Source organism: Podarcis liolepis (assembly GCF_965112155.1).
Source record: "Podarcis liolepis genome assembly, chromosome: 3".
Lineage (NCBI taxonomy): Eukaryota > Metazoa > Chordata > Lepidosauria > Squamata > Lacertidae > Podarcis > Podarcis liolepis.
In genome coordinates this window covers 51,429,680-51,452,805 of record NC_139557.1, presented here as the reverse complement: position 1 = coordinate 51,452,805, position 23,126 = coordinate 51,429,680, and the positions used below count along the sequence as shown (strand labels likewise).

The window sequence follows — 23,126 nt, the reverse complement described above, 5'->3', positions numbered from 1 at the left end:
AAACTTAGCAGGATTAAAAAAAGTTTCTGCCTGGTGCCAAAAGGACAGCAGTGTATTTGTCAGGTGAGCCTTGGAAAGTAATTATGTGAACCGGATGTCACCACTAAGAAGACACTCTCCCTGTTTGCTACTCACTATCAGAGAGGTTTCTTCTCAGTAACTGGCCCTAGTTAATTCAAAATACAGCTGCTAGGCTGCTAACTGTTTTGTAAGTAGTTAAAGACAGTCCCACATACAATACATTACAGCAATCAAACAGATGTCACAAACAATAATGTTTTAGAGCAGGCTTCCTCAACCTCGGCCCTCCAGATGTTTTTGGCCTATAACTCCCATGATCCCTAGCTAGCAGGACCAGTGGTCAAGGATGCTGGGAATTGTAGTCTCAAAATATCTGGAGGGCCGAGGTTGAGGAAGCCTGTTTTAGAGCTAAACTGTAATTAAGTTAGCAAGTCGTTGAGATACGACATTCACGTAAGATGTGAAATTGCAGTGAATATATGTTTCATTAAAATCGACCTATTTGCCAGAGTTTTGGAGAATAGACATGTCTCACCAATTTCTAGGAATTGAATTATGGCATTAGAGATATGTCTTAGGTAAATTGGTAGAGATATTAAAACTAATGTGCAAGAGCAAGGTTGAAACATGGCTTCTTCAAAGGGAAGTTCTTTGCAAACTTTGATATCAAGAATATTAGTAACCATATAGATAAGGGTTATATAGTAAATTCCATATACCTGAACTTCCAAAAAGCTTTTGACAAAGTCTGTTACCAAAGGCTCATGAGTACGCTTCACTATCAGTAATCGAAAGTTTATTGATGTAACTTGCAAGCCACTCTCGGTTGAAAACCGACTTGATTGTATTACACCTATAGGAATAACTTTCAAAACACCTCTCATTGTTAATACATATTCACTAGGGCCTGTGCCAGTGATTCAAGAAAAAAACAACCCTATCATGATTTTTCTCCCATGCTGTTTCTCCCCAAAGGTGCCATTTGCTGTAGTACCACCTTTGAGGACAAATATCAGCATTGAAGGGCAGAATTTTCAGCAGCAAAGTGATGTAGAGGGTCAAAACCCATCCCTGCCTGTGCACTATGATCCTAATCTGGATCAAGTCCTTCACAGCTCCTACTTCTGAACAACAGCAAAAGAACCTAGGAGAAAAAAATTCTCACATTTATTAAGCATTTTTGTATTTGGGGACAGGTGTTTAATGTACTGGGGTACAAAATTTTGTCTAGCTTTCTTCAGCCAACCATTTCTCTGTAGATTAAAAGAAGAAATGCCCTTGTTATCATGTGTTGTGGAAGTACACTAAAGGGATAATATGATTCATGTGCATCTAAAAGCTGACTATTTTTATATTTTGTAGTGGTTTTTCTGGGGGAATAATTTAGCCTACATGTGCTTCTGTACTTCTTGGAAGAATGACAGATGACAAAGATGTACTTAGAGATGTTTGGTTTGGGCGAATACCAACTTGTTTTACCCTATATCAGGATGAGATTACCGAAAGGGAAGCTGAACCTTACTATGTAAGTATTATAAACACATGTAGAACCATCATTTTGATGTTTAGTATTTGACTATACTTGAGGAACATACAGTGTTTCATCATCTTCTTGATGCTGGAAAAAATGATAGAAAGAAAGATAATGCTTATTAAACAAAGAACTGTTAAGGGAACTTCTTCCAGCTTTTCCATTACAGAAAATTCTTTGTGACTGGATGAATTTCCATGCTGTTATTAACTTTGTAAAATTATTTGGATGTTTTGGAAATCTTAACATTTGAAATTTACAGCCTTAGTGCCCATTAAAAAAACATTGCTTTTCCATGTGTTTGAGGAATTCTAGCCTAGATGCTGCTATGCCATAATCTGCTGCTGCTGCATTAGATTGATTCAACTTCTGTTCCCAAGAAATAGCAGCAGCCTGAAAAAACAAGGGTGAAATATTTTCCCTAAGACTTCCAAATACTCAGTAGGGAAACAAAGTCCTAAGCATCCTGTTTAGAAGAAACTTCACTCTTTAAGCACAGTGTGCTTTAATTTTCTTGAGGGTTAATTGTCATTGCAAGTAGTTTTCTCCTGTTTGGGCACAGTCCCATTTGTCCATATGAGGAATATGTTTATTATGCTAAAATATCATTTCTCTATGAGACCCAAGATTCTCTCTGAAGCCTTATTTAAATGGAACTTGTGAAGAAGCAGTGTTTTGCGGAATATACCTTGACCACTTTTCAAACTGCAGTCCTTAGCACACTTACTTGAATAAAAGTCCCTTTGAACTTAGTAGAACATAACTTGCATATCAACAGCCCAGTACTATTTATGTTATAAGTACTGCTCATGTGACTGAAAAGCAAGTAATATTTTTAATGTAACTTTTACATGTGATTCTTTTCATAAAGATGTGCTGTTTACCTTTCCTTTCAGCTGCTTTTACCCAGAATAAGTTACTTGACACTGGTAACGGACAAAGTGAAAAAACATTTTCAGAAGGTTATGAGACAAGAGGATATTGTAGAAATATGGTTCGAATATGAAGGCACACCACTAAAATGGTAAGTTATTTAACTTTTTGAGTATTTTACAGTGTTAACATCTATATTTCCTGACTGCATATTGTTCTTGGGAAGCCTAATCAAATTGAAGTTGCCCTATCAAAATCTAAGATTGTGGGCAACCTTTTTAAAAAAGATATTAATTCCTCAGTGACGTCAATATACCAAATAACATTCTATTTTGCACAATTAGGATTAAAGTGCTTTCCCTCTTGCTTTCTCAGTGCCTGCACAGAGTTCCAATTGTGAGCCATTCTGTCTCTGCAAGTACAAAAATGATGGTGATCTCTTAGTTTCAGATGTGTCCAACATGAAACATGGTCTCGGAGAATTGCATAAGCTTGAGAACTAGGGTTCTCCTTTCCATTAAATCAACTTTCAGTTTACAGGTGTAGAGCTGCTATGGCCTTGTGCAGACATAATTTGCTCACTGCTGAAATCAGGAGTGAACTATGAGGATTAAAAGTTCCATGCCACCTTTGGAGCTCACATTTCATGGACCTGCCTTAATTGGGCATAAGTGTTGGTATTAACAGTTGAATTGCATGCTGTGTTCCATCCTCACCCCAATTTTATTTTATATAATTTTTTTAAAAAGGCTTTATTGGTTTTTCTAATGGCACTCCACTTTACAGAAATCCCAGGGTATACAGTGAACATACAGCATAAGAATACACAGCAGTTTACAATACTAAAGAGGCAACAGCTTCTGTCCGCTATATGTCTGCACAGCCTGGAAAGGCCTGATAATGTATTTAAGTCTGTTTGTTAGAACTGTTGCAAACAACGTATAGTTGCAAGTAATGTTCAGTGGTACCTCAGAAGTCGAATAGAATCTGTTCCGGAAGTTTGTTCGACTTCCAAAATGTTCGGAAACCTAGGCTCGGCTTCCGATTGACTGCAGGAAGCTCCTGCAGTCAATCGGAAGTTGTGTAAGCTGTGTCGGACATTCGGTTTCCAAAGAACATTTGGAAACTGGAAAACTCACTTCCGGGTTTGCGGCATTCGGGAGCCAAAACGTTAGACTCGCAAGGCGTTCGGGATCCAAGGTATGACTGTATAGTCACTATTAACAGAAAGTTAGATCTAGACAAGTCCATCTTCAACAGCCCTTATTAGGTTTCAATAATACAATACAATAATTAGGGTTAAGTTAAGTGTTGGTGGAGATGTTAACTGCAAAGTCAAGGGTTCCTGCATACTAAGATTCGAAACTGTCTTAGTTACACAAATGCTTGCATAGTCCCAAGCAGCTTGGTACATCCCACCCCAATTTACATTCTTCTGAAGTAGAGATCTGTTACCCACCTTAATTACATTTGAGGCCTTCATACAGTGACATCAATTATAAATAAGCAATACAATTGGTTGGCCCTAATTAGGATTTTTAAACTAGAAGATACTGATAATAGTTAGTGCACATAATGGGTTCCAATGTGCCCAGGCTTTTGAGTGAGGTTCATTGTGTTACTTTCATGAATATGTGATTGTTAGTTAGTGATATCTTCTAAAATCATGACCATAAGTTTAAACATCAGAATTCTGCTAACTAAAATACAGTACTTGAAAATAATCATTGATTGGTTTCTCTTTAAAATGGACATAGCCTTAACCTACAAGCGTGTTAATAGCTCTTGATAATTCGAATTCAAAACTTCCCCCAATAGTTCTGTGATATTTGAATTCTTTTAAGTTTGATCATACATGGTATTTACAAAGCAATGACATAGCATTCAAGCTGATGTTCTTAAATTAATATTTGTCCACAAATTGGTTTTTGTATAAAAAAGTTGGAAAATTTTAAAATTAATTATGATAGTGTATTTAGTTGTATCACTTTTCGAGTTTTTGAATCCTCAAGCAGATGTTCTGCAACTGCACACCACATGCATATTAGAGGTGCCTATTTTTATTTTTGCATTAGGAACTTCCGTGGTTGAGGAAATCAAGCTTAAACATCTTCCATAACAAACTGTTATTCTCAGCAACTCATGGAGAGTTTGTGGTTGCTTGACACCCTCTCTTCCTTTTGCCTCAGGGAGAAAGTTTATTACATTTTTCTTCCTCTTGGCTCAAATTCTAGTTTAGCATATCTGGTTCATAAAGCACATTCTTTAAAAGCTAAAAGACACTCTTCAGTGTTCTATTTTACATTTAATATCATGAAGTGCCTGCAAACTTACAACAATGATATGGCTTATTTATCTTTATCCTTCCTTCCCCATGTCTCAGCCACCTACATATGGCTTGAAGGCTAAAATTAAAAACTGATGGTTCAATGATCCTGTAATAGTTTTTTTATATGTCTTGCACAAAATAAAAACCATTTAACCATTTTCCCCAAAGCCCAGTTTTCAAAATAAAACACATGGTCTGTGAGGGCCATTTAGTATCTGAGAGGGTGCGGAAAGGAGGAGCAGGTTTGCCTTTGTTTGCAACAGTGTTCCTAGGCTGTGCCATTTATTCCTATGGGTAATGAACCACCCACATCAAAGAAGTGTTTCAGTTTAAAGCATTGTAGATTTAAACAGGGAAAACAGGTAGAGAAAAATGGGACTCCATGTCGCCATCTGGTGGCACAATGTTATAACACATATAAATCACTTTTTCTTTACCAGTCTAGCTGAGTCCCTAGATAAAACATATGAAATGGAGAGTGATATCCTTTCTCATTAGCTCTAAAATTAATGGTGTGGTTATAGGTCTTAAGGGCTTATCTGCAATATTTAAAGCCAGGAATGTTGTTAATTGTGTTAATTTCAGTATCCCGAAGATATGGGAACTAAAATCCCACAAAGGTCTTGTAACATGTTTTGAAAGACTAACATATATTGTGGCATTTTTACTTTAAGCTGTACAAAATCAGTTATTCTTTGAAAAGCTGAAAGAGGGTTTGCTTGGAGGTTGTTTTGCTAACTTCGGTTAATGCTGCTACTTTTCTGGAATTTGAAAATATGTACAGTGAGATCCTCTGCATGCCCACTCAAGGTAATTCCTATTGAATTCAGTGTGGCTTACAGATAATTAGATATAGGATTTCAGCCAAAGTGACATGCTACTTCCCAGGCTCTGAAAAGAGGGCTCTAATAGATCTTTTTTTAAACACTGTGATGAAAGAGCAACTAGTAGTAATCATGGGTATTACAAATTTCTGTATCTAGTGGCCTCAGCAGTTTACTTAAAAGTTACTGCATAATGCTTACCTAACCAGCAGATGGTGCTAAGTAACTACATATTGCAGCTTCGCACATATCTTGGCTTGTCCTGTCCTTCCATTCATAGATAATAAAGCAAGTAAAAACTATGAACTGTTTTGCTAGCCTGCAGTCATTAAAGGGAACTTGTGCAGTAAAATTAATATTCACACCCAGCTTTGGAATCAAATTCTAACCGGCATTTTGTTGCAGTTAACTGTCAGCCACCACTTTAGACATTTACTTTAACCCCTTGTAACTGGCTTGTGTGGGAGAATCATGGTTCTATTTATGGCCTATGTGTGGAGTCTGACAGTGTTTGGAAAGATTATATGAAGTTCGTACTCTTGTAATAGTCTCAAAATCCTCTGCAATCTCTATGAAACATCTGACAAAACACATGCTTACTGACAGAGTTATATTATTGCAAAGTTGCAAGTGAGTGTGAAATTTTCTCACCACTATCATATAAATATTATATTGTCTTATAATTTTGTACAACTATTTATCCTTTCTTTGCAGGGGGCATTTACTCATCATGGGCTGCTCAGACTTAATGTTGTAACATTTGCTGAGATACTTGTAAGCAGAATAAAAGTTAGATGATTGAAGAGGTGAAAAAAGACTGTTACTATAGAAAGCATTTCAAATAGTATGTGGTTCATACTTTCAGAGAGCCCCTGTCCCCACTTTGAAACTACTTACTACTTTCAGTTTCTGTCAGCAACAGCCTTGAAATTTGACAAGAGCTACCAAACTGTCAGAACATGAGTTTAGACATGTGTTGGGATTTTTATTTGACCAGTTTCTGAATATATTAAGGAAAAATAAATCATCTGTAAAGTGGGCCTTTTCAGAAGAGTGGTCATGTTAATGTGATGCAGCAGAAGTAACCTGAGAAATAGGTCAGGTTCAGACAGTACAGTCTTACTGCATAAATGTATGCAGAATGAGAATGGTAAAACTTTCACAACAATAATCAGTGATAGCACATCACCTTGCTGTTAACTTGGATTAAGAACGCTGCAAACCCAGAAGTAGGTGTTTTGGTTTGTGAACTTTGTCTTGGAAGCAGAACATGTTTCGCTTCCTGTTGAGTGTGTTCCATTTGTAAATTGAGTCCCCCACTGCTATGGGAAAGCACACCTTGGTTTAAGAATGCTTTGGTTTAAGAATGGACTTCTGGAACGGATTAAGTTCGTAAACCAAGGTACCACTGTAGTAGGAGAAAGCCATTGTCTCTGTTAATAATTGAATTTCTTGATAAGTTGTAATTCAGCAGTTTCACACTTGAGTTTTCTTTAAAGTTCCTTTGTTAAAGGTTGGCACCTTAAGGTTAATAACGGCATTCTGCTAAACTGAAATGTTCTTCTGGTTTCTGGTTAATCCCTTTGCTGATGTCAGGATGCTGGAAGATAGCACATATATTGGAAGATGAATGGGTGAATGACACCTTGGTGTTGTGGCTGATATTATTAGGTCCTGAAATGCTGTTGTTTGAGTGGATATGGGAAGAGATTCAGCATCTGGGTTTGTTACAGAGTATGGTCTGTTAGGGTTTCCTGGAGTTCCTTGTGAAGAGCTGTTTAGGGTAGGGGCTGTCTGTAAGAAAGTACTGGTCTACCATTCAAGGCTTTGAGAAGAAAGCATTATTGCCCAGCATGAGCTATAGTTCTTTGATACATTGGAGTGATTTCAACTAGGAGCTGGAAGTGGTGACAAGTGGTTTGTCAGTTTCTCTTCTACATCTGCCCTATAGTAGAAGATTCCTGGATGCTGGTCTAGTCCTGATCTGTGTATTCATTTCTTTGGGTGTTCAGTTCTTTGAGTGTCGATACTGTAGCCTAAAAATCCTTAAGCAGGTCAGTATAGAAACATCAGAATCACAGGGACCTGGCTATATATAGTGGATTTTGTAATGTGTTCTATCTGAAAGCAAGATGCATGTAGATATGTGTTGATATGGTGGTGCTTACATTTCACCATGTAGTGCACAGTAGTGTCCAGAAAGTGAATGTACTGTATGGATTGTTCTAGGCTCAGGTGAAGGTGTGGTGAAAGTTGTTGATCTGAAGACTGACTAATTTAGAAAGAACCCTGCTTCAACAAGGCCTTAAAATTAGAGGGATTATTAATTCGTGTACGTAGAGGATTCTAGCTTTTGCTAAAAATGTATGTTTGTTTGTCTTCTATAAATCTGTATTTATAAATCCAGCATTACCACCTGCATAAGTGAAAACTTGTAAGGGGACTTGCTGGGATTTGAGTGGTAGCAATATTTTCAGAAGATTAGGAGTAAGGAAATAAAGAGTACAAATGAGAAGAACTCTAGGTAGTGGCTTTGATCCGCCTACTGCTTATCTATATTTCTCTTACATTAGCTCATGGAAGACTGAGTCCAATAAGACAGAAACAACCAAATCAGTACTGGTTGTGTTTTACCAAAAATCAGCAGAGCAAATTTGTGGAGTGATTTCTGACTAAATGATGCTGAAAAGCTAATGGTGGGTCTGTTTCCACCATGGCTGGAGTAGTAATACTCTGTTTTCCTATCTATTCATAGCTGATTCGGCATTACAGCACTCATCTGTATCTGGTGGCAATTTAATAGTGAAATATAAATATATTCCACTTACCTGATTATAATAGCTGAGAGAGCTTGATGCTACTGCTTCAAAAGTCCTGAAGTTTTATTGAGTAGTAAAATATGTTAATCTAGCTGCTCACTACAGTGGAAACCATTTCTATAAAATACATACATTGGCATTGCTACAGAAATGGAAAAAAATGCTCACACAACCCAAGTAGCATAAGGGGACTTGCAAGATGGTTCAGCCAGTGGTGCAGCCATAACTGCTACTTAGAGACAGGCCCCACTGTGGTATATAGACAGTTCTCTGCTACGGGGGAGTTGTTATGACATAGGCTAGATGGAACTACATTAGAGGCTGCCATGGGCTGTTGCTTCCACTGATTTTTCTTGCACCCCTGTCCAGCGAGATTTCTTTTCACTGGCAAAGGGTGTGATCCTTATTGTGATGGAAACTAGCTGCATTTGTCTAAAACCTCAATGGAGAGCTGGTTATTTCTGAGGTGGAGGAGCATCCATGTGCACACACTTGCATATATAATTCCCTTTGTGAAATGGAGTCATGTGGACATCTTCAAATCCTCTCTTATCTCACACCTCCCTTTTATCTTGCTGAATAGCTGCTGTTAGTAAGTTTAAATGTCTGTTATTCTAACAGATTGTATTAGGAAAGCAGGGGTGATCATTCAGTGATTCCAAAGTATTTAATTTATGTTTCCTGTAAGCATGATGTCATAATTAACTCTGATTGCTTTGTTCCTGTGTCATTCCCACGTCAGCTAGCCAATAGGGAGTGGTTCATGCTCAAGGCTGGTTGGTCTTTCATTCCAGTTAAAACAGGTATTTGTCTATTAAGAGGATCTGAAATGGTATTTAGATGATGTAGAGTTCTTTGCATGCCAGAGATACAAGCACAACTTCTTTTGCAGTGCTAGAATACTTAAGAAGTTATAGGCTGATGTTTCCCTTCTTTGTTCTTGGTGAGGCAAGATATGCCTGATGACTTTTTTATTATTATGAAAGATGGAATGAATTTAGGACAAGGATCTTAGTGCTCACCTGGCTAGAACCAGATGTGTAAGAAGTTTCATGTTTATTGTCTTAGTTATGAACATTTTTCCTTCCTGGTTTCTGAGTTTTGTACCAGGTAAACTTCTTATAAGTTTGTGCCTGGGGATTAATTTCCACTCACCCTACATATGCCACTGCTTTGACCATAAAGTTTAGAATCATTCCTAAAGATGAAGGTTCATTTTTGACATAGTATAACAAGGAGTCCTTGACTCCTTAAGAAAAAATCTTTAAAGTTTTTCTGTGACCTATTTAATGATGGTGTATGGTGGGGGTAGCCTCCAAGTGTTGTTTTTCTAAAGGTCTGAACAGTTGCTAGATGCTACCCCTCTACCCATATTCAGCTGAAGCCTCTTTTAAGCAGCTGTCTGCTCCACATGCCTGCAGGAAGCATAGCAGCAACAGGAGGATTACCATGTTTCTTCTCCCATTGTCCCATTTTCAAAAAGTTCTCCCAGCAGTTGCCTATTCCACATGACTGGTAGGCAGCAAAACAAGTAACAGGCAATTCTTGCTATTATTCCCCAGCCAACATTTTTTTTAAAAAGTCACTCAAGTATTTGCCTGTTCCAAATTGCTTAGTCAGCAAAAGAAACAAGCAGAGCAGGAAACGGGTGGATCCTTCGCATCTTCTCCTAATTGCATTTCCATACTAGAAAAGACTGAACCTGTTGAATTTCTGCCTGTCATACAGCTGTTAAAGGCACAAGAGCCTTCAATGCTACCCCTAACCCAAAGCCTAGGTTGCCATCCTGTACCCAGCTGTAGGAGTAACCCTGTTAAATACATACAGACTTCTAAGAAGACTTGTATGAGTGTCTGGTCTTTAGCACCTGCTCAGCAGGAGATATGGCTAAGCCTCTTTGCAAAGCCTTCACATTTGCTTTTTTTTTGGAGGGGGGAGGGGAGTCTTTAACACCCACCCACACTTGTTGTGTCATAGTATTTGCAGAAAATAGCTACCTGATTTCAGAAGACCCCACCATAGGAAAAAATGCGTCCTGGTTGTTAGAGGGATAGGAAGGGCAAGCTAGAGATTAAGACAGAAGCAGGTAAACTGCACTAAAAGGAGAGGGAAAACAGCAGCTCTTTAGGACTGCAGGGATTCCTACTACCTAGTGACAAAAAAAAACTCACTTTTCAGTCACAGCTCTTGACTTCACTAGTTTGCTGAAAACACTTTACAGTGTGGGAGCAGCCAGGCTGGCTCATTTCACGGAAATTGTTTAGAAGGGTGCATGTACATTTTGCCAAGGTGTTATTCCTAGAAGGGCTTAAAGACTTACCTTAAAAAAAATAAAATGCCATCTTAGAGTCTTGAACTGCTGAGCTATCCAGTGAAGGCCTTCATGTGTGTTGGGTTAGCAAACACCCGCTCCAAAGAAAGTTATGCCACTCTATCTTTTGCACCACGATTGTATGTAGGACTGATTCACAGCATATTTTTTATTCTGCATCAAATTCTCAGGTAATGCTCTATTCATTATAATTCTCTATTCTACTCAGAGTGCTTTTTGTCAGATAGACAGACTATAAAATTATATAACACGTAACCAGCATGTATTTTTTCTTAAACTTTGCTATAGTACTATTGCTATTGTCATGCACAATGGCTTCAACAAAGTTCTGTGATGAATGTAAAGAGGTTTGCTGAGAAATGGCTTTTGTATTTAACAGGCTTCTTTTGAAGGTTTGGGGAAAGTGCTTGCTTTTTAATTTTTTATAGAAACCATCTTTTTTAATGCAAATTTTCAAGTATGAAATGGTCATTTATTTGGTTTTAATGTTTTCTTTTGTTACTAGGCATTATCCTATTGGTTTGCTTTTTGACCTTCATGCTTCAAATACAGCCCTTCCATGGAACATAACAGTACATTTTAAGGTACGTTTATGGTGCAGCTTTTGAGTTGTTCAACACTTCAAAAGCAGAGGCAGTTCATGTAATCACAATTTCTTATATGCTTGCGTGAAGGGGAAAGGGAAAGCACTAGCAGACAGCAAGTGAGGATTGCTGGTTTTGCACCTGCTTTCTATCACTTACATTTGTCTTTTAGGTGATTGCATTCTTACTCTGCCAATTTTTACTGTATTTTAATCCTGCCTGTTTGAGGGTTTGTTTTATGTTGACTTGGTTTAATGCTCTACAGCAGTGGTTCCCCATTAGCTAAGTACTGTGGGGGCCCTGTTTTTCAAAAGCCAAGCCATGGACCCCCTACTTTTGAAAATTTTGATATCTCTCTAGTCATTTTTGTTATGTGAATGGTGCCACAGAATCCCTAGGTGGGTTATCTGGTCCCCCTGGCGTCCATGGACCACCAATTGGGAGCCACAGCTATACAGTTCTAAATGTAAAGATCAAATTGTTGTAAACCACCTTGAGGACCGTTTTTATGGCAAAAAGGTGGTATATAAATGTATACAAGTTTGCCTGTCAAGAATTGCCTATCACTTTGTCCCTATTTTCTTTCCCATTTTGGCTTGTATCCATACCTGCTCTTCCATATACAAAAGGCCTCTTTCCATTTGTGGTTAGGGACTGCAATCCAGTAGAGGCCCCCACTACAGGAAGGCTTTTGCCACTTCCCCCTGCATCTCACCCCACACCCAGCATTACCTCCAACAGCGTTCTGGAATGGCCCAGCTGCTGCTTACAGGAATTCTGGATCCAACCCCATGAATTTAGTTTAGCTTCACTGAAATGCAGAATGGGTTCTAATCTGGAAGCCTTCCAAGCAGCCTCTCACATGCTGACCATTGTGTCTGCATAGAGCAAGCAAGCAAGCCAGAGCCATGATCCACAGTAGCTCAATTTGGCTTTCTGGCGGGGGGCCACGGCGGGGAAACCTTATATGTATTAGAACACTTGACTTTTATTTCTTTATAAATGCCTTCCGTTTAAGATACCAGGTAGGTCTCTGAGTACAGTTTCTGAGCTATGTGGAGAATTTCTACTAAAGGCTAAAACCAAAATAATTCTAATTCTACTGATTCAAAAGCTAGTCTATGTCTGCCTGCCTTGTCTGAGGAATGGAGAAGAGAAATATAGTAAAGCTATTGCTTTCCTTTAACTATACAGTGGTACCTCGGGTTACATACGCTTCAGGTTACATACACTTCAGGTTACAGACTCCGCTAACCCAGAAATAGAGCTTCAGGTTAAGAACTTTGCTTCAGGATGAGAACAGAAATTGCGCTCTGGTGGTGTGGCGGCAATGGGAGGCCCCATTAGCTAAAGTGGTGCTTCAGGTTAAGAACAGCTTCAGGTTAAGAACGGACCTTCGGAACAAAGTAAGTACTTAACCTGAGTTACCACTGTATTAGGAGTTGGAGCATCGTACATTTCCTAGTGCAAAGCAGCTTTAGTTGCACAGTTAAAGTTCTCTTAAACCCTTGGGAATTATTCACCATGGTTTGTCTTGGTTGTTGCTCTAAAATAAAAGTTGAATTGATAAACTGCTCGCCTTTGGATGATCATAATTTTGTACTTCTTTTAGAACTTTCCAGAAAAAGATCTTTTACACTGTCCCTCAAAGGATGCAATTGAAGCCCACTTCATGGCTTGTATAAAAGAAGCAGATGCCTTGAAACATAAGAGTCAAGTTATCAATGAGATGCAAAAAAAGGATCATAAGCAACTTTGGATGGGATTACAGAATGGTAAGAAAGAATTTCGAAGTGAAGCAATTAAGTCTTTGGCTCAGCTTGCATACAACTCACTATGATTTGTTGTTGTATGCTTGAGCTGAAATAATGTGGTATGGAGAAATATTTCTCTTAACATTTAGTTTCATTTTCACAGAATCTTGATTTGTTAGAAACCAGGGATCATTGTTCTATCACAAACTGATTAGTTAAAACAGGCCACTTGAATAAGTCATGGTTTGAATTTGGCTTGTTCTAAAGCAGACAGAGTTGTATGCCAAGCCTGAGTCTGTAAAAGTGCAACTAAAGAGAAAAGATTGCATGGGAAAAGAGGAGAGGAGGATGTAGCATGAAAGCCCAAAGGTTTTCTGAAACTCATTCCAGCTCATGCACGTAGCAGTAAACCATGCTTTGTCACTGTGTGCAAGTGCAGTATTTATTTTAGCACACTGAGTTCAATGATTTTTTAAATGATAGCTTGTCATTTTTCTTTTTTGAGTGGGTAATGATAAATGCTTATCTTAAGATAATTTTAGCTGAATGTGAATCATAACTGATACTTAAAATGTCAAGTGTTTAAAAAATGAGGTGTGGATATAGCTAGTGTTATACAACTGAGAAGCTTTACCTTTTGGATCTGCTTAGAGTTTAGTTGATGGTTGTATGACTAAATGATATTTTCTAGCCCTTTTGTTTTAAGTACAGTGGTACCTTGGGTTACAGATGCTTCAGGTTACAGACTCCGCTAACCCAGAAATAGTACCTTGGGTTAAGAACTTTGCTTAAGGATGAGAACAGAAATCGTGCAGCGGCAGCAGCAGCAGGAGGCCCCATTAGCTAAAGTGGTGCTTCAGGTTAAGAACAGTTTCAGGTTAAGAACAGACTTCCAGAACGAATTAAGTTCTTAACCCGAGGTACCACTGTATTAGTGCTGTATGTTATTTAAATACTATCTAACCTTTTTCATGTTATTGGATGTTGACACAGTTTCTCTTTGTTCAAGTGTTCAGATGTGTGATCTATTTCATGGAGGGTGGTAAAAGAAAATCGTAAACTTTCCATCACAGCAGTAGCCACACATGGCAATCTAGATGTGAGAAGTTAACGTCCCTCATTTGATCCTGTTGATTAGGAATCCATGCAGGCAGTCTTGAGGAAGGGTTTTTGGAGTGCATAATAATAGCTTTGCAGAAGACTAAAAAAATCACATAGGATTGTGCTTTATCATGGAAAGTATTCAAAGCATTTAACGGCAGAAAAATAGAAATGGGAACTTTTGAAGTTTTGTTTGTGTTCTTTAATCAGTTTATCAAAGATTCTCTTCACTTACACTTCTACTTCAAATCTTAAGATTATTTTGGCTTGTTTGGGACAACACTGTGGTTATTCCAATATAAGAGGTTGCTTAGAAATGTTGGTTGTACAGGTTTCACTGTGTGTCATTGGAAACTGCACCTGTGGAACCCAACAGATAATGTTTTGAAAGCTTTCAAATACTAATTTTATATTTCAGGCCTTAGTAAAAGAGAAATAAGAAAAACTTATGAAACCAAGAGAACTTTTTAAAATACATGCTGTATCTTTCAGTATTGCTTTCATTATGGCTTTCATTATTGATGGGATGATTTTAAACCTCTTTCTGAAACAAAATTCATGACCACAAAAAGAAAAGAGAGTAGCAGTTGTGATAACTGCCTCATAGTTAATGATACATCTGCAAGTTGCTTTTTCTATGAAACATGCATTTGTCGTCCTGCCCATAACAACTTTGGGTTTAACTTATAGTTGATTTAATAGTTTGATTCAATAAAGCTTCTGCAAGTATCATTCAATACACTACCAAATGCTACTGTTCAAATGGGGTGGGGTGGGATGTCAGAGCACCATGTGGGCTGACAGTTTCAATCCAGGACTGTGGCCATGGCAGAAGAAGGACCCTCTTGAAGTGTAATGCTGGAAGCCCCTCCATTGTAAGCTCAGGTTGTATATATGTGTAAATAATTCATTTATCCTAAAGGCCCCACAATCTCCAGTGTGCCTCATTTCCAAAGGAAACACAAGCCCTGTATAAGCCCCTGGACCTTGTACCGCTTGAGATTGAGGTAGCATGTAACATTAGAATCACAGAATCACAGATTTATAGAGTTGGAAGGGAGCACAGGGGTCATCTAGTCCAACTCCCTGCAATTCTGAAATCTTTCACCCAACATGGGACTTGAACCCACAACCCTGAGATTAAGAGTCTATCCCTCAGGGCTCAGTGCAGCTTGTAAATGAAGAAGCATACAAGAAAAATGCACAAGTGTAAAAACACGTCCAGGAATCGCTCAAGAGAAAAGGCAATTTTTGCTGAAGCGGCAAAATGTCCAGGAAAACACAGACATATGTCAAGTAGGGGGATTTTTTTTTTTACAAAATTACTTTTGGGAGAATGGCAACCCTAGTGCTTGGATACTTCCATTTTATTTCTTTTCTGTATTTCTGTAGGCAACTTGCAACAGTAAAAAATAAATAGAAATTTTCTTATGCCCTATTCTATAAAAACATTGCATAAGTATATTGTTTTCATTTTTCCCCAGACAAATTTGATCAATTTTGGGCTATAAACCGAAAACTCATGGAGTACCCTCCAGAAGATAGTGGATTTCGCTACATCCCATTTAGAATATATCAGGTAAAGGATAATTTTAAAAAATCATTTTTCACATACATGTTGCATAGTCTTTTCTATTTTAGAAAAGCTGACCAGTTCTTATATTTGTTGAGACCTTTTGCTGTGGGAAGAAGGAAGAGGCAAACATGAATAAATGGTATTAAACAGGGCATAACTTTTGTTTAAGGGTCTGCCATGCATGCTTTTCTATTCAGACCATTTGAAGGTGTGGGTAACTCCAACCCCTACCTTTCAGCTGTTCAGGCAGACTGACATAGATGCCAGTTGTGATATGCCCCTGGTACCCAAGCTTAAGCCTGGGTTATACCTGGTCAGAGGTAGCCCATTCCCATTGGAGGGAAAGGCAGGTGTAAAGTGGCTACTCCATTGCCCCAGTTAGCTGTTACAGCTGCTGCATCCTGCTATCACCATTGCCTCACTTGATGAGGTGCCATGCCAGCACTCTTCTCTTGTGCAGCTAGCCTGCCTGATCTGTCTGAGTAGACATCTGGCTTTTATGTGCCTTGTTCCACATCTCAGTCACACAAGACTCTGGGCATACATAGCCCTGTGTTATACCTGTTGCTTTCTTGCAACTCAGCAAACCTCCTGTTTCGGAAAGTTATAGAACAGTAGCATGAATAGTGTTTGTTTGGGGAATGCAATGTAATAAGCTTAATAACAATAACAATCTAATATTGACCTCCCCTCTCTCCCCAAATTAATCCAGCTTCTGCAGCACTATTAAGTTTAATAGGGCTCCTGATCCTCTGAAGAGACTTTTTTTTCAGAGTGGTGGCAAGTGATCACAGGAGGAGGAGGGGTCAGGAAACTTTCCTTCTGTGGGCTTCTTTAAGTTAACTTGTCTTACAATCCAGACCATAGTCTCCAGCAATCACAGTTTTAAAAGCTGGATTCCATCTACAGTCATTAAGTACCCTGGGTCCCTACTTTACCATGTCTGTTCTATGTTTTCTAAGTTTTGTCTGTGTGATCACTCTGCTATCATTGGTTCTACCAGCATATGATACCAAAGAAGCTAATGGCTGTAGCTGCCTAATGTAATTGTACTTTAACCAACTTAATTTTTCCTATGAGGATTAATCCTTTTCCATTCAAGAAGGAAGAAAACTCAGAACTATGTTCATACACCTCATTTTAGCTGCCTGCATAAGCTTTGCTATGCCATGCCAAGGCAGTTGCAGTTTTCTATAAACACTGCAACCATTGTAATTTGTGTTAGTTATTGAAGGAATACAAGAAATTTGAACAAACTGCAAGTAAAATTAAGGTTTTTTGGGTGGCATCTTGAAGAAGGTGGGTAAGAGATTCGTAAGCAGACTGTGTGGGATACCCAGTCTAAACATTTGCCATAATTTATCCACAATTCTTGAAATAATGCTGCTCTTAATCATGTAGGAGATCAGAAAGTTACATTTGCTCCTTACAGCATATCCTGCCAAATGAAAGGATATGAGGAAGACATGGGTTGTTGCCCACATATGATTAGGAAAATTGTCCTTAAACTATTTGTGACCAAAATCTTTTCAGCATTATATTGTCTAGACAAAATTGTAATAAACATTACTGTATAAAAATAAATAAGTCCTAACTTCATTCCAGATGTGTGTGTAATTCTAATGGCTGCCCTTAATTCAACCACAGTCTTTGAGACATTCATATTATTTAGGTTAAGTATCACTGACATTTCTTTGATACTGTTGTAGACATAATGATAACATTTTAGGAAATAACAGACCATGACAACTAAAGGTTTCCGCTATGGGTGTGCTACGTGTATAATTGTTTCAAATTCTTTAAGAACTATATAATTATTAGCTTTCAGCAAATCGTACTTTAAAGTGTGTGTGTTGTATGCAATTTAGTATTTGCAGATGACATGAAATCTGATTATTTCCAATTGTTGGCAAATATTATAGCTGAAATAGTTGAAAATATAAGCACATTGTTAAGCCGAAGGTTTCAGTGCCACAAGATTTGTCAGTAGCCACCAATTTAGTGATGTTAAAAGGGGGTTGGACAAATTTATAGATGATAAAAGTCTATCACTGGCTATATTCTACCTCCAGGAATCTTCTAAATGCCTCAGCTGGACAGTGAGCACTCAGAGTGCTGAATACAGTAGAAAAGGGATTAGGGGAGGTGAAAGACACAGTATAGTTACAATATATATGTGTTTTCAGAATATGACTTGGTATGAACCCATGTGTTTGTAAATCCTCTTTACCTGGATTTCTGGGAGCAGGGTTCTTTTTTGAGGGGCAGGGATTGCATTAAGCTGTGAAGCTTTTGTTATTTGGGATTGGTTGTGATGGGCCTCTGTGGCACTTGAAAGTGATTGTGTCTTGTATTTCAAATTGTAGCAATAAAGATTATGGAGTAATGTCTTACAGAAACGTATATTGACAAAACTGCTTATAACATCTCAGTTGAGCAGCCAGCCTCTAGCAGTCATTGCAACTGCAGAAAATGTTTGAATAATTTTTTAAAAAACAAAACAAAACACCCTTACCCCTCCCTATCAACTTTGATAGGCTCTTTTTGGAGTTGGAGAGATGATGAGGCAACACATTTGGTGTGGGATGTCATGGTTCCACTTCATTGCCTCAGTCATTTTCACCATAGTGCTGACATTGCTACAGTGGTGGCATGATTGGTGTGAGAAGATGGAGCTGTGTACCTTCTTGCTGCCCTCTATCATCTCCACAATGAGTTGTCGGGGTATATCAATCTCATCTTCATCACTGTGACAGTGGGCTTTGATGCCCTTCAGCGTGCGAGAGAGAGAAGAAGGACACACACACACACACACACACACACACACACACACCTCTGTTTGATGTCATGAACTTGAGCATGCCAAGCAGGTACTGACTGCAGGAATTCACAGTATGAATGGGTAGAACATTTATTAACATAAGAAAAATAAAAATTAATTTCTCTTTTAATTTAAAATAAACTTTTTGGGATTTTTTTTGTTAAATTATGAAATACTTCTGTTAAATTTATTCTTTAGAGTCTTTTTTTGGGGGGGGGGGGTTGCATGCTGATATATCCAAAGAAGGACTACAGTTCTTATACTGTTAAGCTGTTGACATATGGAAATCATAAAATGGTTACAGTGTGGGTTCAACATGTAAAGTAATTTGCAGTGGTTTAAATACAATTAGAGAGCCCATTCTTTTATGTAGATGTAAAGACTAGTAAGTCTGTTGGCTTTCTTGAATTATAATTTGTGGGTTGTGCTTTTTATGTTATGATTACATCCTGTATAAACTGCTGGCTTAACTGGATTTTAAACAATGTATGTAAGCCAATGTCCTTACCAAGAAGACTTGGTAGTATTTAGTTGACGATACCTGTGGACAAAGCTACAGGTAACTTGTAACTTGTGCATGTTTAACTTATGCGGTTTCAACTTTACATAGCCAGTTGAAATCACACAGATTAAATGCACAGAAAGCATAGAGTTCAACAGCTCTTTTTGCGCAGGGTTTCCAGGTGGAGAAAGAGATTTTAAGCACCGTGCCTTGCTTACCAGCAAAGCTGTCAACGTTTCCCTTTTTGAAAGGGAATTTCCCTTATTCCGAATAGGATTCCTCGCAAGAAAAGGGAAAAGTTGACAGCTATGGCTTACCAGGCTATGGGAGGCTCTCAGGAGACTACAGATATCATCCTGCAAAATTTCATCCCAGAGCACAATAAGCAAGGCCGAGCGCTTAAAAGTGGTTTGCTTGTTTGGGAGGTGAGACCTATTTGGCACATCAGCTCTGGAAGGTAAGATTGCTCACATGGGAGCTGTTCCAAGGGGATGGATTGACAATGCCTTTTTGCATATACACACCATCCCCATAATGTAACACCTGTTCAAGTTGTGAGTGACCTGTATTATATAATTATGCATATTAGTTTAAGATAACTCTGCCGTGTTTAACTACTACATCTCTCCCGGTTTTTAATTCTAGCTAAGACATAAGTACAGAGTAGGTAAAATTCTTATGGTAAAATTCAATTCAAAATGAATTTATTACCTCACCTTACATATGAAGTTAGATGTGATACACGGCTGACTCAGATGTAATGCTAAACCATAGAAATGTCTTATGAGAATGAGCCACAGGTGGGCCTTGTGATTGCTTCCTCCTCTGGGATCACTACAAAGAGAAGGTTAGAACCTTTAACTTCTGTTCCTGATTAACTCCCAGTAGCTGTGTATCAAACCCAGCAAACTGTAGTTTAAGAAGCTGGCTTGTTTCTACAAAACTGTAGTTGATACTAACCATAGTTTAGGGTTTGGACATAAGGCTGAACTGTGATTAGTTGGAAATGGAGGCTACCAGTCTACTTACAGCTTTGCTTGTGGGGCGCCAGAGTGCAAGCCTGAGGTTACCCTATGCTCATCCTCGTAATGTTAAAGCAAGGTTTAGCATTGCTTGAGAACCATTCCATAGACTTATATACAGCAGTTACTCTTTGCAAACTAGAGTAAACTTAAGAGTAGATGACACCTTTCCTCTGATCACCACCTTCATCTTTCTTTCCTATTGCCCAGTCCAACATATATCGGCATTAAAATGTCAACTACTACTACTGTCAGTAAAATTCCTGTGTATAAAGTATCAAAGAAAGTAATATAAATTGAGTTTTATAGATTCTTGTAACCTGCAGAGCCAATTTGTTTGCAGTATTTCACAGTGAGCCTATTTTATCTATTATACTGATGTAAGATAGTAACATATAGATGTTTATTTGTTACTTTTTTACTGTTACTGCCAGACCACAACTGAGCGACCTTTTATACAGAAGTTGTTTCGTCCTGTCACTGTAGATGGACAGTTTCATACACTGGGAGATCTCCTAAAAGAAGTTTGCCCTGCTGCAATTAATCCTGAAGGTATTAACTGAAAATATGATAACTCTTGTACTTTGTAGGCTCCAGGGAAAATTATTTTTGATCAGCGGCTATTTAAATTATTATCTGGATTGCTGTGTAGGAAAATCAATTACAGTCCTTTTTAATCATACTTTACTAGCAGAGTTAAAGTTGTCTCAGTCTTGAAATATAACTGAGATACAAAAGTTAATTGAAAGACAATTATACTGAAAATATTCTAGAAAATGTAGGTGTAGATGCATTTTTGAATCTGCAATAGTGCACCATGTGTGAGAAAAAGAGTAGGGTTGCTTGAACTTAATCCTAGGCATGTTGGGCAGTACTGAGTATCTTGGCTGGGCAACCCTTAACTGTTGTAGAGTTGGGTTAATTTAGAATTAAGTTTGAACATTTTGAAAATTAGGACAATAGGTTAGCACCATCAGTGGTTACTAAAATGATGCAGCCTAAGATTTGCATGCTAAGTATATCTAGTGTCTGGTTTTAAAGAAAGGTGCATCAGAACACCTATTTTTCAAGAATATACTTACTCTTACTCTGATAAATCTGCCCAACTACTAGTGACAGTGGCAGACCTCAGTAATACTCTCTCTTTGGACCTATCATTTATCAGTTGGGCAATTTCTTGGATCAGATAATAGATATCTGCAGAGTGTCATACAGCGTAAAGCACTTCTAGATGGTGATGGTGGCTTCATTTCCTCCATCTACCCAGTCTTCATGTTGTCAGAATAGGGTATGGGTATGATGTCATCATTTCAGTCTGAAATGTATTCTGTAGCAATGTTACTGTGTACGTATTGCCACTAACTCTCTCTATCAGAATATTCCCTGTGCCTTGGGCTCACAACTTAAATCATTTTATTCTGCCTAAATTCATTAAATATTTAAGTAGGCCAGGCATACATTGTAGGTGCTATGATTATATTCATTTCTCACAGATGAAGCCCGGAAGAGGTTTAAAGTATTAAGCTTTGTATTTTTCTTATAAACAGCACTCCCCTTCTGTTTGTGATCATGGGATAAAAGCTCTCTAAGCTTGTATATGTACTTTTTTACTGCTACATCATGTAGTGTGCTCTTAAGATTGAGATCTCATTCCCCAGGAAGCAGTTTCTGCCTAAGATTAATTGCCCTTTTAAAGTCAGTGTTTGATGGATTCCTTTTGGCTGGCTATATCCTGACTCAGTTTAACCCTCTTTGACCTGACCCCACCGACTATTACCACAGGGTCTGAGGCAGAAATCCTTCAGCATGATGTATGCAGTGCAAACCCCAGGCATGTGGTTCTTCACAGCTTGGATTCAATTAGCTGGATTTTTACTGATACATAGAAGTAAAAATTTTGCTGTTAGAGCTAGTCATGTTTTCATAATTTTGGGGGAACAGGGGCTAGGAGGGGGACAGCAACAATCCCCCTTTCTGTTAGTGGATGGCTCTGCTGGATCCAAGGCCCTTCCATGATCACAAAGGAGCCAGTTGGATTGTACCCTATATTTACACACATCCAACCATTCCAACTAGTGGACTCTGCCCACTAGGATTTCCACCTTTGTTTCTGTCTTAAGATGTTCCACTCAGGCCTGTTCTAATTGCTTTTGTTAGTGGAGGTATGCAATGTAAAGAATAGGGCTTTCTCGGTGGTGGTGCCCCAGCTTTTGAAAGCCCTCACTAAAGCAGTATACCCAGTGTCTTTTCAGCGCTAGGTTAAGACATTTTTATTTACCAACATATTTTAATTTGCATAATTGCTCATTCTTCTAATTATCTCACAGTGTGCTTTGTAATTTTTAATTCTTTTATTTGTTATTTGTTCTGTAGTATTATAAGTTTGTTTGTTTGTTTATACCCCACCTTTTTCCCTGTCAGGGACTCAAGGTGGCCTACCAATTAAATAGAAACAGCTAAAAACATAGGAGTTGCATCATTTAAAAACAATTAAACAGTCGTAAAATTAAAACTACATATAAATATTTAAAATCTATTAAAAATATACAGAGTATTACATTAAAAAGAGCATGGCACCAGCCCTTTCATTAAAATCAGTCAGTTCCCAAAAGTGCTGGAATAAGAAGGTATTCAGCTGCCAGCAGAAGGACAACAAGGAGGGAGCCAGTTCAAACTTCTCTAAGGAGGGAGTTTGGGAGCAGCTACCAAGAAGTGCATTATACTAGGTTTTAATTATTTTATTATCTACCTGGAATCTTTTAAAATGAAGGCCTATATAGAAATGTTTAAAATAACCCCCTCCCACTGTGCCTTGTGAATTATTATTATTTAATTGTGATTAATGTGCACTTATTTTGTAGTTCCACTCAAACCTAAGTAAACATTCATTTCACTGTATGTGCTTTGAGTAACACTTAGTTGAATACATGCAGTAGGTTGTATCCAATGGTTCCTGTGCATGAATGGAGAGACCCTTGTTTGCACAGTGGGGCTTCCTTTCCCCCCTGCTGTGTAGCCCACACCCCAGCAGATTTTG

The 23,126-nt window shown here is 38.2% G+C and overlaps 1 protein-coding gene across 4 annotated transcripts in view; it reads left to right on the top strand.

Moving 5' to 3' along the window:
• Positions 1 to 23,126, top strand: part of ATG5 (autophagy related 5) — a 29,490-nt gene that overhangs the window by 1,100 nt on the left and 5,264 nt on the right. For 3 of the 4 annotated variants that reach the window (XM_083497715.1, XM_083497716.1, XM_083497717.1), the window contains exons 2-7: positions 1,384 to 1,546; positions 2,449 to 2,576; positions 11,235 to 11,313; positions 12,926 to 13,088; positions 15,653 to 15,747; positions 20,524 to 20,641. In XM_083497715.1, the coding sequence (XP_083353841.1) occupies positions 1,439 to 1,546; positions 2,449 to 2,576; positions 11,235 to 11,313; positions 12,926 to 13,088; positions 15,653 to 15,747; positions 20,524 to 20,641 (691 nt within the window). In that variant the 5' untranslated portion in view covers positions 1,384 to 1,438. Of the gene's footprint in view, positions 1 to 1,383; positions 1,547 to 2,448; positions 2,577 to 11,234; positions 11,314 to 12,925; positions 13,089 to 15,652; positions 19,288 to 19,373; positions 20,642 to 23,126 lie in introns of all 4 variants that reach the window. The other variant, XR_014524732.1, reaches the window with a different exon arrangement.